Consider the following 18,514-nt stretch of genomic DNA (forward strand, 5'->3'; position numbering starts at 1 on the left):
TTTTTAAAGTTATCATTTATACTAGTTTATTTTGATTAAAGTAACTGTGTTTTAATAAAATTAATGGGGTTTTTTGGGGGGAGGGGAATTAATCCTTAACTAATATTTGACCAGTCAACTGACCAAATGTTTTCTCAACCTATCAAAAACCGTCCTTGGTTTTATTAATGCAAAGCATGCTAGCTTGCACCCATATGACGTATCATTCCTCAATTGCACTTTTTCTAAGTAGTTGCAATTTCTTCACTTTATTTATTTATACATTTTTAAAACTGCAGAGTGGCTCTAGTGATCTAGAATAAAAGGCAGAAAAGGACTGTTTAGTGAATGTTTACATTTTATAAAAACATACAACTCTTTAACAATAACGAATTATTACTTTTGGGTTTTTTAAAGTTATCATTTATACTAGTTTATTTTGATTAAAGTAACTGTGTTTTAATAAAATTAATGGGGGTTTTTTTGGGGAGGGGAATTAATCCTTAACTAATATTTGACCAGTCAACTGACCAAATGTTTTCTCAACCTATCAAAAACCGTCCTTGGTTTTATTAATGCAAAGCATGCTAGCTTGCACCCATATGACGTATCATTCCTCAATCAACTAATGCAGCCTGCAATGAACAAGCTAAACCAGCAGAACCCTTAAATCTGTTGTTTAGTTGCTAGTGTGTTAGAAAGCTACAGACTGCTTGTACATTTAAAGACAAGGAGAAAGAGAGAAAAGTTCAAACATGCATAGACATCTGATCAACTACTGTGTCTGATATTTCCATCTGGACAGTTTCTTCTTCCCAACTCCACCCAGTACCGTTTTCTGTCTATTCAAATCTACACAGCATTCTTCCCAGAGCAGCTTGCACACTGTTTGACATCCAAAAAATGGTATTTTGTGAATTTTGTTTTCAGATTTTCCTTTGGACCAAATGCAGTTATCTGCAAATACAATGCTAAATATAGCTACAGAGACCCTGTTGGTTTTCCTTCATCTTTAGCTACTGCTTATAAGCAGGGCTGCTGTTATTTGCAAGTTATACAGTCACCAAAATTAATAAAAAGCCCTCCTCGTTATATTCATTTCACAATAGTAGGTCATATGGTAAGTTTCCTTATCATTGGCAAAAGAAAGTTTGCAGAAGGCAAGGAAAAGAAGCTTCTTGGACAGGTTGCATAACACATTTTAATATAGCACTGTCTGCCAAAAATAACAGTCATTTATGCTTGCCACTCAGCAAACAGACCATTCATGGAAACAAGGAAGCACACATAAAAAAGCAATACTGACTCGCAAAGTAAATGCTAACGTGCAGATTCAGGTTCTCCCTAACCATCTAAAAATAAGCCCGTAGTAGAATGAGGCTCTGGTTCCTTACAGTTGAGACTTTTGTGCAAGCGAATACAGTGAGCACTGTATAAAAAAGACAGCCCAAATCCTGCAACAAGAACTATACCAGCCAACAGTTGTTTTCCATAGCCTTGTCAATCCAAAAATGGTCCTAGACAGGATTGTGTCCTATGTGTGTATGTGGAGGAGGCCATGGTAAATCAGATTTCTCACTGAACTTCACAGCAAGTTCCTACAAAGTGTTGTGCAGTCCAACTCTGGTGGAGAAGGGTAAGGTCATTTACATACTAGTAAGTTTAAGACATGCTCCCCATAGCACAATGCAACAGATGTTCACCAACCCTTGCCCTCCTTTTGAACTTGGCATGGGAGGAGGCTGCACTGGCTCATGCTTCTATTTTTTCCTACTCCTCATAGTTCATTTCCCTCCCTCCCTCCCTCTGCAGAGCTCTCTCTGTAGCCACCTCCTCAACTTCCCAGCCCTACCATGTTGAGCAGCCAATCCTCCTCATCTTCCCTTACTGACACCTTTGCCGGCTACCTGCTGCGACCCACCTGTATTAGGAAGAGGCTGTTTCCTGTATTAGGAGGAGGCCTTCTTACCAGTAGTCTGGGCATCTCAGCTTGCAGAGTCCAGGCTCTGCTGGTGGGAAGCATAACTAGCGTGTGTGGTGGCACTGAAAGGCAGGGCCAGCTCCAGGTCTTGCCCCCCCCCCCAGTCCCCTCCTTTCTCCCAGGGCCTCTTCTCTCACCATCCTTATTTCCTACCCATTCCCATGCCTCCCAGTTGCCTGTGTGCACTTCCCTTGCCCACCTGTGACCCATCACCATCAATGCTCACAACCACCAGCACTGTCTGTAGCCCTTTCTTCAGCAATGCGAGGATCTGGGAACATGGGTGAAGGAAGTGGCCGGGAGGGATGCTATGACCCAAGGCCCCTGCTAGCTGCCCCACTTCATGCTAATACCAGTCCTGTTGAAAGGTATTGGGGGCTAAGCAAAAGAAAAAGCTCACATGCTCAGCACTAGCTGATGTTGGCAACAGAAGAGAGGACACAGAAGCTGTGCTGCTGAGTCCTTTTTGACGGGGGGTGGCAGGAGCATCATTGCAATGGCAAGTTGATGAGAGACCCTTTTTAAGTCAACAGACTTCTGACGAGAAATTGCTTAGTCAGCATACTTATTCTCCCACTATGAGGATTCTGATAAAATTTGGCAAATATTGGAGAAAAAAATAGCATTGCAGCAGCAGCAGAACAGCTCTGATGCGGGGAGGGGAAGCCATGGGTAAGCACAGCAGCAAGGAGAAAATGATCAGAAGAACTGAAAGCATGACAGTGAATGCAAAAGTGCCACCTCCAAAATGGCAGCCTCATGGAGGTCTGGAGCTGAATTGGCACCATATTTCACTCAACTCCAGAGCTGGCTTTGAGTATTAAGTACTTGAGCATGCGAAGTAGTGATGGAGAGATGTGCTGAGCTCATGCAGAACACCTTTCATTTGTCACAGAAAGTTTCTCACACCTTTAGGCCTAAGAAGCAGGGATTCCAAGGCCTTGCTTCTAGCAACTCTTCCATCAGAAACCAAGCGTCCAGAGGCCTTGCTCACAAATTTCAGGTTTATGTATATAAGGACTAGGAACATAATCTTTTAAAGATAAATATGAAAACTGGGTTCCAGCAGACCAAATCGCAGTCTCCCATGCCAACAAAGTGTTGCTTCCCCACCCCCCCAAAACTGGAGAGAAAAATAATTAAAGTTGTGTATTTAACACCACAAATTTCACTGTAATAAGCCTACAATTAAGACTAATCAGCGTGTGTCCATGCACATGTGGTTTCATCTAGATCTGGGGAAAAAAATACATCTCATGCAAAAGTCAAAAAATGAAAAGCAGAACTAGGATATAAGTGGAAATATGGAATGAAGACAGTCTTTGCTCTTGTAGCTATATACCAAAGTTCAGAAAAACCCAAAGCGCACAGTCCTGGAAAGATCAAGGAATTTCATAAATTGCATCTTCTGTCACGCACATGAGATTGCTACAAAGACACTGCAAGTTAATGTATGTTGAAGTCCCAGTCTCAGTTATGATCGAATTCCAAAACATATTCACAGAAGTTATACAATAGATGACAATTTAAAAATAATAATAAAATAGCATTTTACACACTAGTTTCTGGTTACCTCTCAAATGTTTCAAGGATACTTCTGTCTATTATGGTGCAGTCCTAAGCAGTTACACCCTTCAATGACTTAAAATGGTATAACTCTGCTTGGAATTGCACTGTACAATTACTACTTTTTAAACCATTTATTACCATAGCATGCACACACATGCATACATATGTAAGAGCTATTATCTCTGTATTATCTAGGTGATATAGCACACACACTGGAAATTATACGAGTGCACACACACGTATAGTATGTTTAATTCATTAGCCTTTCAAACGTTCTAAAACAAGTTCTAAGCAAAATAGTTGCTTAAGCCAGTTTCTGCATTGCATCCATGTCCCCTAAACACTCACCTGTTAATGAAGCCAAAATTATGTTTCAAATTGTGTTAAGATATCTCTTATTTCTGGGGTCAGGTGTTCCACTGCCTTGGCAGCTTCAGTAATAGCTTTTCGATACATCCCTTTCTTTTTACGATTAAATCGTAGTTTGAAATATTCAGAGAAGGGGGACAGTTTTGATAGAGATAGGAAAGATGTTGTTGGAGAACCAAACCATGAAACTTTTGCTTCCTGCCAAGAAGGGTCTCCATTTTCCTTTTGGCTCAGATTTATGTCAAGAACACGGGCCGGCCACCATGGGAAGCCATGAATTTTACCCCAAACGACATCTCCCACTGATATAGTTCTTCCATCTTCAGTGACACACTTGGAGACGCTGTGCGTGTGCAGTCGAACGGTTAATGGGGGCACAATTTTGCGTTCCTCTTTTGAAGAAGAAGAGACAGATGCATCATCACCAGGTAAAAAGTCACACATTTCTGGGGATGTTACTTCTGAGCTGGAAGATTTGGATTCATCTAGGCTGTCATTGCTACATACTGATAAGCTAGAAGAATCTGCTTTCCTTTTACGATAATTCATGAGAAAAGCCAAGTTATCATGTCCATCTTTACCTTGGTGAAACCTTTTGAAGTCCTCCTCTTCACAGGAGCTGCCTGAAGACATTTCTGCTAGACTTCTATCAGCAGACTCGTCAGTATAAAAAGCATCAGCAGCAGCATGAGACCTTCTCCTGCTGGGAGGGACATTCATCTCATCAATAAGTTCAGCTTTATATATTGAAACATTATCCCCCTCATTCATTCGATGGGGCTTCAGCCTGATTTTTGGAGGTGGCGCATCTGTGCTGGAATGCACAGGCCTAGTTAACTTCAGCTTTGGAATGGAAGCAAGATGGCCACCTGATGACTTGTCCATAAAACATTTCGGTTCCTGATACTGCTCTGAGTCTCGATCCTCTTCTTGGTCCTCCCCTCCATTCTGCAGTAGTCTCTGAGGACAAAATGGCTTCCCTGAGCCATGAACTCGAGAGGGAATTTTCACCACTTCTCCTTTACCTTGTGGGGTGCTGTAAGATATTTTGATAACAGGAGTCCGATGCAGCAACTCCCCAGAGAACTTGTCATCTTCTCGTTTTTCTCTTTTGTTCCTCTTCTCTACATACTCAGATTCACTGTGTCTTTTTTGCTCCTTATCTTGAATGCTTAGTTTCCTTCTGGTTTTAGCATTTTGCCTTACTTTACCATCCTCCTCTGGATTTAGGGTGTTCTTACACTTTTCACAAAGCACTTGCCTTGGTCTCAACCTAATGGTGCTCATGATGAGCCTTCCTGGGTCTCTATTTCGGGACAAGCGTCTCCTTGTCCTTTTTATAGTTCTTGGGGGTGGCTGTGGTACCCACTGATTATACGTGCGCCTTAGCCATAAGGGAGGGGGGAAAGGGGCTCCCTCAAAATAGGGAGGGTAAGGAGGAACACTGCCTGATGGTGGTGGAGGCAAGAGGGGAGGAACATGTTCCTCACTATTGGCCTTGGAAAGTGTTTCATCTGAAGACCACAGTTCAGTCTCCAGCTTTTTAGGTTCTCTGTCTTCAGATGTCCCATTAGCGCAAGGTTTAGGAGGGTCATCAGTCTTTGGTAATGAAGCCGGCGGTACACAAAACAATCCAGACCTAGAGTAGCGTGGGAAGGAAAAAAATACACAAATAATCAGAAGAGATTCAAACTATGACTTCTACCCCCCATTAACAAAATTACAATTCAAAAATATTGTAGCAAAACAAACACTAGAAATTATATATTTTTGCCCTCTATGCAGGAAGAGATGTGGAGAGGTAGAATCTTATGCTTACTGCTGGTAGCAATGCAAATTTATTAAGGAATTTTGGCATGCCATACTTTCTCAAATAAAAATTCTAACTAGATATGAGATTCCATTATTACCAGAAATAATGCTTCTAAACTATTGGCATGATGTAATAATTCCTAATAATCAGATGTGAACTAATTAATAGTCTCCTAGTGGCACCAAAAACAGCAACTGCTCTAAAATGGAAATCACAATCTACCTCTAAGAGATCTCTCTGGTACAACAAGATCTGGGAGCACTTTGTGATGGAAAAGATCTTAGAGCAGTCTGAGATTTATCTGAAAATGACTCAGTTCATGGAAAAATGGTTTCCATTTCTTGAATATGTCAGTACAAATTATATTCAACTACATCATCCCTTCTCACCAGACTCTGCTACATCTTTAAATTTTGAAAACTTGTCTACATAGGACAAATGTTTATATTCTTGCTTGGTACAACGCTTGGCCCATACAACACTTACTGGCACTGACAGATAACTCTTGCTGTTTATGATGTGCATGTATGCAATTTACTGTTTTATTTACTGCTAGTATGTTCACTAAATTCAATTACCATAGCTCACTGATTGTAAATATTTTCTAGTTGTGTTGTAAAAGTTATAAAATATTAATACAAGAAAAAAGAGTGGGAAGAAACAGGGCCGGCTTCAGGGCATCTGGTGCCCAAGGCGAGGCCCCCTCCCCACCATCTGCAGCCTTCATACCCCCACCCTCGCCCCCAGAAGCACAGACCTGGGAAAGCTGAGTGATGGTGGCCAGCCAGTGCGCATGCTCTGAGATGCAGGAGCTGCACTTGCCCATTTCCCTCACCCAAAAGGTAAGGGGAGAGCCCAAATTGGCACACACCCCAGCGCCGCACCCTAAGCAGACGTCTAAGGCTGCTTAATTGATGGGACGGCCCTAGGAAGAAATTATACATTCACTGGACAATCCCAAAGCACCATAATCTCAATTTTTGGAAGTTTACTCATTTTATGGATAGCCAAAGGTAGTCTGTATGCTTGAGATTCTAAGTACTCAAGTGCAAGCAATGCAGTTGGGAAAAGTAATATATCTAGTGAAATCCCAAGATGGTTATGGTTCCCTACCAAAAAAATGAGAAACAGAAGTCAGCTCTTTCCTGAGAAGCACAGCACTAGTTTACACATAAATAAAATAACTCACGGATGCTACCCTAAGCTCTTTCTGAAGAAGAAGATACGCATTTCCCAGCAGTCTTCACACTCGAAGCTGCCTTATACTGAATCAGGCCATCAGTCCATCAAGGTCAGTATTGTTTACTCAGACCGGCAGCAGCTCAGTTCTCCAGGGTCTCAGGCAGGTCTTTCACATCACCTCCTGCCTGGTCCTTTTAAACTGGAGATACCTGGGATCAGACCTGGGGCCTACTGCAAAGCAGAAGCTCTTCCCCTAAGCCACAACTCCTCCCAAATACAGATGTGGGAAATATTTTTTTTAAATATATTCATCATTTTATAACACCAGACTGTGTGAGGTCATGGCTCAAATAGACTGGGGACTTGGCCAAAAAGCAAGCTGCATGGCCATCAGCAAGGCATTTAACTTCAGCTTAAGAGGATGGTTGTGAAGAGAAAATGGAGGAGGAACCAGGTACACTGTCCTGGCCTAAAAGGACATAGAGGTAGCACTTTAATGATAACTTGCATGTGTGAATAACCCACCAACGCCCAAGTTAAAACTCTAGTCTTGCTTCAACAGCAATACTTTTCAGTAGAGGCAGGCCATACATTCTGAAGCAAGTCATCAACTGTGGAGTAATACTTTTACTTGTGTGAACTACTTCTGAGACTGCTGAACCACACAACATCACAAATATACACCTGTGCTTGTACTACCACTCTTAGTGCCGAGGTGGTAACCATGACTGCAGCACTAGAAACAATTAATGCTGTGGGGCATATTTTAAAAGCTGGCTAATTGTGGCATAAAATTTACACTGGATTAGGCTATGGGAGGTAGGTTGTGACTCCCTAAAATTAGGCATGGAAAATAAAGGTGAAGCCCTTACTAGCAATTGACAACTGAAGTAAACAATGCTACTAGATATTTGTTGCAAAGCAGTTACAATTTATATACCAGCTTTACAGCTTTTAATAAAGCAACCATATGATTAAAAGCAGCAGGACAGCACTTATTTCCATTAAGAACAGCACAAGTACTGGAAAAATTGGGGGGAAATATCCCCCTTTTTTAGTACAGATAGGTTTTGGAAGCAACTGACACTTTGATTGCAACGTTAAGCTTTCTAGATACATTGCAATATAAAAGACTCAATATGTTTAGTCAATAATACTTTGAAGTGGGGTCTTGGGGCAGGTGGGAATCTCATTCCATTACTCCCTCTCTACCTCTAGCTTTTCATCTTTGCCTCTTTCTGACAGTGTCTACACAGTCTCTTCCCTTTCTTTCTCTCCCTTCTATCTACTTACCTTTTTCAGTTTCTCTCGCAGCAGTGTCTAACCCCACTCCCCACCCCTTTCTGTCCCACTCCTCTGTTGTCAACTTTCCCTATTTTGTCTTTCTCTTCCCTTCCATCGTCATCTTCCTCTTATCTTTATAGTTCCCTGCTACACAAGCTAACACTAACCAAGATGAGGAAACCTCAGCAATGCTCATTGGGGTCTGCATAGCAACCCCAATAAAATGGTCACCAAGATTTAACAATGTAGCCTCAAAAGATTTCAGTGGCATTCTTTTTCCTAAAGAAGTGAACTTTGATTCTATTATTTGAGGATTTAACTTCCACCAATGTTTTGGGGTTGTTCTTCTCACAATGCATATTTTCCTGTAATCCTGGGGGGTCCCTTATCTATACATGGCCCCGGTGTGTGGATTTTTTCATCCAAACTGAGGTCATTGTTCAGAATTTGATATAATAATACTGGCAAACAAAGCCAATTGGGTTGGATCCAGATTAATTTTCCTGTGGTTGCAAGAATTTTTACATACAGAAAATGATTTCCTCACCTTCCATGGCAGCTCAAAATACCCTCTGAAATCCTGTTCAAGAGAGGTTTCCCACACACACACCCCGTCAATGACAGGATTTCGGATGGATATTTCAAGCTGTTAGAGGGCCTGGAAAATTTTATTCCATCCTTGCACCTGTGGAAACACCTAGTCTGGATCCAAGCATATAATTAGAAGACAGCCCATGCTGGAAGTGCTGGGGCCACAGGACTTTTTCATCTGCCTGGTGGAATGGGTTAAGCAGCCAAACCTTTTGGCAAGAAAATATGTGAAACTTCAAGGAGGAAAGAGTCTGATAATTATTATTTCAAATTAATTAAAACATTTTGACTTGTTTCTTTAAATTTTACCACATTGTAATGTAGGATTATGAACCAATGCTGATAAAAACATAGTTAGACAAAGGCTTGAGTAATATCATCAAGCTGTCTTCCCATCTGAAAAACAGCAGGGTTCAGCAAAGAGGTCAAAGCCTCACCTGCTCCATCAAGGTTCACTGTAAATTAAACTGCTATTAAAAAGATCACTTAAAAAGCCAGCACAAGCGTCACTGTTACCATCCAGTAATGTCACTGTTACAATCCAGTAAGGAATTATACCTGTAGGAGCAGGTGCTCTCCCTCCCCCTAGTCCCACTCCATTTACACAGGAATCCCCCTTAATGTTCTCAAAGTTAAATCTTAATCACAGTTACTCATAACGAGGGTTCATGAAAACTTTAACTCCCATCTGCAGAACAGGTATACTAATGAGCTGTTTTCAATAAGTTTAATGAGGCTAGCTATGTTAGGTCCATTGGTAGCTACTAGCTATGGCGAGTAAAGGAAACCTCTGCATTCAAAGGGAGTAAAAGCCCTGAAAACCAGTATAGGAAGCAACGTGTGTGCGCATGTGTGTGCTTGGCCTCTGTGCACTGTTCACTGGCCCTGTGGGGCAACTGGCTGGCCACCCTGTGAAAGAGGGCTACAAGGACCATTGGTCAAATCCAGCAGGCTCTTTTTATGTTCTTACACTAAGGCAATCAATAATTAATGTTTAAAGTATGTTGCCTAAGCAGTCACAAGCCATTTAGTTATTTACCATAAATATATACACAAAAGCTGTGGGCAGCTTGTGGGCCTCTTGAATAAAGTATTGTACAGAGAAGGAAGAAAGGAGGAGAAAGAACTTACACGTGTATAGATGAAAGGAAGTTACAGAGAAGAACTGAAAAGCTGCCACAGCATTGCTGGGACATCAAGAAAGCAGTTGACAAGTCATTTGGCTAGCTGAAATAGAGCGCAGGAGAGAAAGATACTGAAAAGATAGTGGAAGCCAGCATTTGAAGTCTGAGCTCTCAGGGACTGACTGCACCAACTACTTTACACTCAGGGCAGCAATAGAGGGGTCAAATTCAGGCAGCAACCACCCTCAAGAGTGCACTTCCTGTGCCTGGGAAAAGATTCGTTCGGTAATGTGGGTCACAGGTCTCCATAAAAGCTTCACCTTGAAATTAGTCTACTGAGATATATTAGATGGTCTCAAATGCAAGGTCACTAGAAACTTATGCTGGCACCTAGGTTCTTTGCAATCCAATTATAACCAGCCTCCACAGACTCACTTGAGGAGACAATACTATGTTTCTAAGCATTTCCAACCAAGCTTGACAAGCACGGAGCACGCAATACTTGGCAGTCTTTCTATCACACAACAGCTTTCAAGATCTGAGTGCAAAGTTAATTATTTTTTTAAAAAAATTAAATTTGCATATTTTGGCTAGCTTAGAGAAGTGTCTTTAGCTCTGCTTTAGCCACTCTGAACTAGAACAGCTGTGATCCAGTCTGTAATATCTGACAAGTTCTCTGCCTCAGAATTTGGCTTCTTAAAGACTTAGGCTTCATTTTTCTTCTTTTAAAAAGTCAAGTTTCTAGCTCTCAACATGGTAAGAAAATGTTGAAATATAATCTTCTTCAGCTGCTGTCCCACGTATGATTAGAAGCAGGGCTTTTTCAGTGGCAGGAACTCCTTTGCATATTAGATCACACACCCCTGATGTAGCCAATCCTCCTGGAGCTTACAATAAGCCCTGTAAGCTCTTGGAGGATTGGCTACATCAGGGGTGCATGACCTAATATGTAAGGAGTTCTGGCTACAAAAAAAAGCCCTGTTTAGAAGATATGATACCTGCTGAAGCTAAGCAGGACAAAGGACAAGGGATCTTCTGAGGACCTTGTTTGATGCCACGATGCATTCAATGAAGGAAGAAAAACAGGATATAAATATGGTAAATCTGTAGCCTAGGATATCCTACCTTCATTCAGTATTTTAGTCCCCCCCTTCCTTTGCAAATAAAATAAAATCAGAATTATGCAATTATGCTTACTTTTTTTACAATAAAAGAATTCTGACTATAGAATTTTTGTTTTCCTGTCTTAGAATTTAATTTCCTCCCCAGGTGCAAAGCTTCCATCCCTAGGTATCCCTAGAGCTCACCAAGTAAATGGTCAGAGGGTCCTGTAGACTACTGGCCAGATCTGGAAGGCATCTGCGATGTAATATTGCCTGACACAAGAGAACAAAGCCATCAATTGTGCTTTAGCCTGAAAAAAGGGAGGGGAATACTTCAACCAGTAAGCTGTTTTCATCACAAGATGAAATTATTATCAAAATCATGACTAAGGTTTGTGAATTAGGGAGATAGCCTTTTACAAATGGCATCAATGTACAGCTTCTGCTTGCAAGAACACAAATTTACATACAGAAAAATGTAATATCTTTTTTTAAAAATTGAGAAGTATTTTCCTTGAAGCTTCTGGGCAATAAATGTGGACCCTTTCCTCGTTTCTCTTTCAGCATACTCCAAAATCCTTACAGTTTTTTTCTCCTTTTTGTTCTCAAAGAAGCAAGCTTTTAAGATTATGTGAATTATAATTTAACTGGGGGAAGACAACACATCCTTTTATTTTTACATAGCCAAATGTAATTCATAGAACTCCAAGCATTCCAAAACCAAAGGCCAGTCCACATAATCAAAATCTGAAATTGTGTGTGAGCATAGGGCTGAAAGTGACCACATGTATTTGAAAGAGAGACAGGCACATATATGCACAATCTGAGCCTTCTAACTTAAGAAAGTACAACTCTGGAAGGAACTAGAAGCACTCACAGATCTGTTTCCTCACTATTAAGTTTAAAAGTTCTTGATTTTTACAGAGGTAGGTTTTAAAAATGTGACAGTGCTTTAATACAGCCTTTTAAAAGGGTGAGCAGGGAATATGAAATGAGGAAAAACATCTCAACAGTTTAATTCTGCGCAAAATTACTCCAGTCTAAATCCATCAGTCCCAGTGGACTGGAGTAACTCTGCATAAGACCAAGAACGTAAGAACAGCCCTGTTGGATCAGACCAGTGGTCCATCTAGTTCAGCTGTGGTCAACCAGTGGTCAACCAGTTCCTCTGGATGGTCAACAACAGGGCATAGTGGCCAAGGCCTTCCCTTGTTGTTGCCTCATGGCTCTGAGATTCAGAGGATTAGTGCCTCTGAATGTGGAGGTTCCCCTCCATTACCTTGGCTAGTAGTCATTGACAGACATCCTCCATGAATTTATCTAATAACCTTTTAAAGCTGTTTATTCTTGTGGCCATCATTACATCCTTTGACAGCAGATTACACATTTTAATCACTCTTTGTATAAAGTATATTTCCTTTTATCCATCCTGAACTTACTGCCCCATCAGCTTCACTGAATGCCCTTAAGTATCTAGTATTTGGGGAGAGGGAGAAAAAGTTTGTCAGCACTCTCCACCCCATGCATAAGATTATGCGGTAAATCATCCAAATGCATTATATACAGCTCTGAACTCCAGGGACATATGCCAAAACATTTTCCAAAACAGAAGCCTGGGAATATTTTTAGTTAGAGTGTTTTCTCACCATCTGTGGTTTGCAGTATGCCAAATTCATGAAGGTGCGCCCATTACTTCTACAACCAATACTTGTATGCAAGTCAGCAGGCCCAGCACCAAACTACCTTGTTTCAGAGGAGTACTCAGAAAGTCAAACAAGTACATCCTGATCCATCCTGTCTTACAGCTAGCTTTAGACATCAGCTCCAAAAGAAAAGCAAGGGAACCTGTTCACACTGAACTCTCTCCCCTGCCCCCAGAGACTGGTTTAAAAAGAAATCACAGTTTGTTGTGATGCCCAAAAGCAGCCACTTAAACAATCTGCTGAGTTCCTTGCCTGAACCCCCAGATTCTCCAATGGAATCTGGTGTAGAATCCCAGTTTATAGCTGAGGAAGAAACAGTAATTTGCTAGAACTTCCAATTCAGATTTCACTAGTATTCAAGAAACTGTGGCTTCTTTTGAATTAGCAAGTCTATGCAAGGAGGCCCTCCTTTGGGAGAGAGATGGGATAGAAATGTTTTAAATAAGTAAAGCAGGACAATAAGGGTTGCCAAACTGAACACACAAAATGAACTGTTCTGCTAAATGTAATACACATTATTCATGCAATAACTAGACATTACTTGGTCACCTGCAGAGAAGTATGCATCTTTGTGAACTAAGGCAAGCACATTTATGAACTAAGATTAAAGGTTCTGTTGATGATAGCTTACTTTATTCAGGGAGCTACCTAAGAGATGGCTAAATATCATAAATGGGTGCTAGGCTGAGAAATATCAATGCATTGTGGTGACATATGATGATACCTTAAGTTTCAGCTAACAAGCACACTGATAGGCGGTACACAGTCAACACTAAAACACACTTACCTTTGCAATCACCCTTAGCAGTGGCATCACAGTTAAAAGTTCTCAGCCCAATAAATTGGTACTTGCATGCATTGCCACTACTGCCCAGATAGTATCTGTGTACATGTTCAGTGAAGAACCAGGGCCATAACTTAATGAAGTCATGAGAACTTGAGAACATACCTAAGTGCCTCCAGACATCACATGTCATGATCACAGCAGACAACATTCTCCCCAGAAGGAGACACTGTCCTAAGCTAGGGAAACTCATCAGAATAAATATCTGCACAGAACGCAGAGATGTTAAGGGCAACAATGACCTGATCTAATTCAGTAAAGTATTCAATCTTCCTAGCAAATATAAGAATATTTTTTAGCACATGTTCATCAAATATGTCTAGGAAGACATTTTGCATTTGTTATGATCGCATCTATTGGGCTCAGTGCTCCCGCTAAGCTGTGTTAGTGTGAGATAGCTCACAGCTTTTTAACCTTCAGCTCACACATTTTTGTCTTAGCTCAGGAAAAATGGCCCCAGAACTAATTTATGCAATAGCTCACACATTTGTGAGCCAGCAGCTCACAAAGTAGAATTTTTGCTCAAAAGACGCCACAGCTTAGAGGGAGTATTGATTGGGCTATACTCATATTAGAAAGTCCACTTTCTATTTGGATATATTCTTTCTGGTTTGTAGTCTTCATAATAATCTAAAGAAGTATGCATCTATGTGAACTAAGGCAAGAACATATATGAACCAAGATGAATGGTTCTGTTGATGGTAGCTTACATTATGCAGGAGAGCACCCATCTTTCCTCATGGAATTTACTTCTGTCTTCTTCCTATTCAGCCTCAGCCTAGTTGCTGCCAAGAATATTGCATAAACTCTTCCCTTATATAACCATAGTATGCTCCATATTGTAATCAATCACCTACTGTATTTTTCTTCCCATGCTTTAAAGCATTTATAGCACAATCCACAGGGTCCTGGGTTAAAATTGTACATGCTAAAACCCAGGGCTTTTTTTGTAGAAAAAGCCCAGCAGGAACTCATTTGCATATTAGACCACACACCTGACACCAAGCCAGCCGGAACTGCGTTCCTGCTAAAAAAAAAAAAAAAAAAAAGCCCTGCTAAGGCCACAGATGCAAAGATAGCTTCTTGTATTACTGGCTTTGAAAATATCTGTAAAACATTACTTTTTAAAAAACCTCATATTGTGAATTCATTGACAACTAAAACTTGATGGGGAGAAGGGTGGAAAGCGCTGTCAAGCTGCAGCTGAATTATGGTGACCTTGTAGAGCTTTCAAGACAAGAAGCAAACAGAGGTGGTTTGTCATTGCCTGCCTCAGCCTCATGACCCTGGTATTCCCCTTAGAGGTCTCCTAGCCAAATGCTAACCAGGGCCAACCCCTGCTTAGCTCCTGAGATCTGACGGAACCAGGCTCTCCCGTGCTACTCAGTTCAGGGCCCAGCAAACTTAGTGCTGTTACACTATTACCCTGCTGCTCACAGATCATTTCAAATCCCCACCCCTCAGCTTAGCTACAAAACTGGAAACAAGCCAAGTAACGGGAAAAAAATGGCTGGTGGTGTTTACAAAGGAGAAATGATGGGCTTCCAAGGGTTAAGTGTTCATCCCACCAACTCTCCTTAAGAATACACACACACAAACATTTGCCTCCATATTAACAGCACCTTAACAACTGAGGCTTTGGAAGCATACACTGACCAAGGAAACATAGTTTCGCCCTCAGTTTTATCTTGAGGAGGGTAATGTTCTAAAGGAGGACATTTGGTCCTTCACCCAGAGGATAGCAGAGAGCAAACAAATCCCTGCAATGTTAAATAACTGCAGAAAAGACTTAATATCTGAACTCCTTCCTTTCCAATGACTAAGCCTGCTAATAACAAGACCAGGTCCTTTCAGAGAGCACATCATTCCAATCAAGAGATGACTAATGAGTATTGTTAAGCATTCTGTTAAACACCTCTCTCAAATCAGCAGATCCTTACTTTTCTAACACCTGCTTTCTCTTCTAGGTTTGACTTCCAGATTATTTTCTGTTTTAGTACTTAATTTCAAATATGTGAAGAGCCAGACTTGAGCATATTTAGAAGCAGCACCCCATGGAAGGATTTTTGATAATCCTTGATGTATGGAGGCCAGTTGTGGCTATTCACTGGTGATAAGGAAATGAAAGTTACTCATTCATACTCTCAAAGCTTGCGTGCCTTCAATACATAAAAAGCCAATGGGGTACAATTTAACTCAGGGGTGTTAAACATACTGCAAAATGGATGTGGCCAGTGCAGGGCTCAAATCCAGCCCCTGAGCAACTTCCTTCTTCTGCTTCCTTTTCCAGGACTGCTACTGCAGCCACACTATAGCTTGCTTTTTCTCCCAGCTCGCTCTGTGGCTCTTTGTTTCCTGCTTCCTGCCTCTTGCTTCACTCCCTCTCTCTCACACACACACACACACAGGTGCAGAGAGAGCTCCATGGCTGCTTCCTGCTTTGGTTGGGGAGATATAAAGACAAGATCCCCCCCACGCACACATAGGGAGCTTCTGCTCCCTTCTCCAGGGCTATTCCTCCTCTTTTGGGGAAGAAGGGAGGGGGAGGAAAAAGTTCCATGGCAGCTTCAAGACCAACAATGTTTTATTCCAGGTACTAGGAATAAGGCCCATTGTGAAGAAAAATATAACAGGCTCTAGAAAGAGGCTCTGGGCGAATGCCCCCCACCCTTGCTGTCTTCCCACCTACCTGCCTATAGGGGAACTGATCTGACTTCAGCTTTCCATCTCCTCCCTCCTCCCCGCAGCCTCTACATAGAAAAAGTACAGTCCTCCTTCATAGTGTGGACCAAAGCAGCTTACGTCATTCTCCTCTCTCCCTTTTGAATTGCACAACAACCCTGTGAGATAGGTTAGGCTGAAAGTCTGTGACTGGTCCAAAATCTGAGTTTGTGGACCAAAGCAGAGGGAAGCAACCTCAGCAGGGTATAATGACACAGAGTCCACTCTGCAAAGCAGCCATTTTCTCCAGGAAAAGTGATCTTTGCCCTATGGAAAGCAACTGTAATTCTGAGTGATCTCCAGCCCTCCTTGGAGATTGGTCAACAATGGGTTCCCATGAGGAATAGCTGGAGATTGAACAACAATGGGTCCCAAGGAGGAATAGAGGGTGGAGTCTATGGCATTGTACCTGTCTGAGGTTCCACCCCTCCTCAAACCCCAATCTCTCCAAGTTCCACCTCTCAAACCTCTAGGAGTTTTCCAACTTGGAGTTGACAACCTTAACTCCTTCCCTTTATCTGCCCCTCTGACTTCAGCTTTCCATCTCCCCCCCCCACAGCCTCTACCTAGGAAAAGCACAGTCTTTCTCCACAGAGTGTGTGTGTGTGTGTGTGTGGGAAACAAAGCAGCTTAAATCAGCTTTCCCCCTTTTGATCTGCAGCTCTCCCCTTTTGATCTGCACAACAACCCTGTGAGGTAGGTTAGGCTGGTCTGAAATCACCCAGTCAGCTTCCACAGCAAGAACTTGGGTCTGGCAGACCCTGCTCTGAAGCCCTAACTGCTATGCGGTTGTCATGGGAGGCTGCTGCTGAACAGGAGCAAGCAGCCAGGCCTAGTTAAGTCATGCCAGTCAGGGGGCATCAAGCCACCCAGAGGGTGCTACCAGGCCTAGGGTAACCAACCTCCAGGTGGAACCTAAAGATCTCTTGGTATAACTGAACTGCAGACAACAGATTTCTCTCTCCCTGAAGAAAATAACTGCTTTGGAGGGTTCAGGACTAACACCAATGAGTTCTCTCACTAAAGGCCTTTAGTGATACCTTTCAGATCAACACTGTCTCTCTGATAATGTTGTTGGTCTTAAGCACAGGACTTCATTCTCTTTCTCTTTTGCTTTTCCTCCTCCCTCCCTCTTTATCTCTCTCTCTGTATCTGATGTGCTGCCACGGGATGCCATTTCCACCCCATCTCTTGCTGTTTCCCTTCCAGATGAGGAGGAGCCCCCAGCCAATTGAGGGAAGGCTTTCTCTGGCTCTTTCTCTCCTCCCACAGACCGTAAAGGGAAGGCATTCTTTCTCTCCTCAGCAAAGCAGTGGCTCAGTCTGTCCTGGGGCTGGAGGGTGGGGTTTGGTCTCCATTGAGATTGAATGACAGGCAGCTCAGCTAATGGCTGCAAAGTGGGGGTTGCTCTCCATTGAGATTGAATGACAGACAGATCAGCCAGTGGGAGAGTAGGTGAACGATGATCAGTCTCTGTCTGAAGAATTATATTATAGGGGAGATAAACTTTTACATGCAAGCACACCACCTTCTTCAGAGGGAGCGATGCAGGGTGGACGGATTCTTCTGACAAGCACTGTAAACACTGAAGAAATTATTTTGGCTTATTCTGAAAAGTTGTTTGTTGTTTCTCTTTCTTTCAAAAAGACCCTGATTAGGAATTAGAATACTTGAACTGGCCCGTATATCTTGGAGAGTGGAGTAATTTCAGATGCCAAATGAGAGCACACACTGGTAATGAGACAGGAAAACTAGCTCTCAGTTCTGTCCAGAAGGATACCTTGTCTTGAGCTTCATTATCTTTTAAAACAGTTTATTATACTGTAATAATATTGTAGTAACACATTATCATTTGTTATTAAAAATTAATACATATACATTAAATTTTCTCCATCCCTCCCCCCTTTTGGTGACTCTTGAGCTTCATTATCAACTACAATTCAGTCTCTCTTTCTAATATCGCTTTGAAATTCCTTTGTAAGAGCACTGCTACTCTTAGGTCAGCAACTGAATGTTGCCGTTTTTAATGTCAGACTTACATTTATTCTTTGCATCCTCTTAGAGGGAACTGAGATCTAGGTTTCCATTACCAACACTGGTATCTCCATGCCTACCTACCCCATCTGCACATCACACTTCACCCAATCAAGCCTGCTATTGCCATTTAAACTTTATAAAAGTTTATATCTCTGGCACCTCCTGTTACATTTTATGGCACACATGGCCCAGTCCAACAAAGTGACATTTATGT

General features: G+C 41.8%; 1 protein-coding gene across 2 annotated transcripts in view; it reads right to left on the reverse strand.

Moving 5' to 3' along the window:
• Window positions 1-18,514, reverse strand: part of PWWP2B (PWWP domain containing 2B) — a 45,181-nt gene that overhangs the window by 16,506 nt on the left and 10,161 nt on the right. For both annotated transcript variants that reach the window (XM_060241379.1, XM_060241380.1), the window contains one exon: window positions 3,878-5,537. In XM_060241379.1, the coding sequence (XP_060097362.1) occupies window positions 3,896-5,537 (1,642 nt within the window). In that variant the 3' untranslated portion in view covers window positions 3,878-3,895. The remainder of the gene's footprint in view (window positions 1-3,877; window positions 5,538-18,514) is intronic.

Source organism: Heteronotia binoei, chromosome 6 (assembly GCF_032191835.1).
Source record: "Heteronotia binoei isolate CCM8104 ecotype False Entrance Well chromosome 6, APGP_CSIRO_Hbin_v1, whole genome shotgun sequence".
Taxonomy (NCBI): Eukaryota; Metazoa; Chordata; class Lepidosauria; order Squamata; family Gekkonidae; genus Heteronotia; species Heteronotia binoei.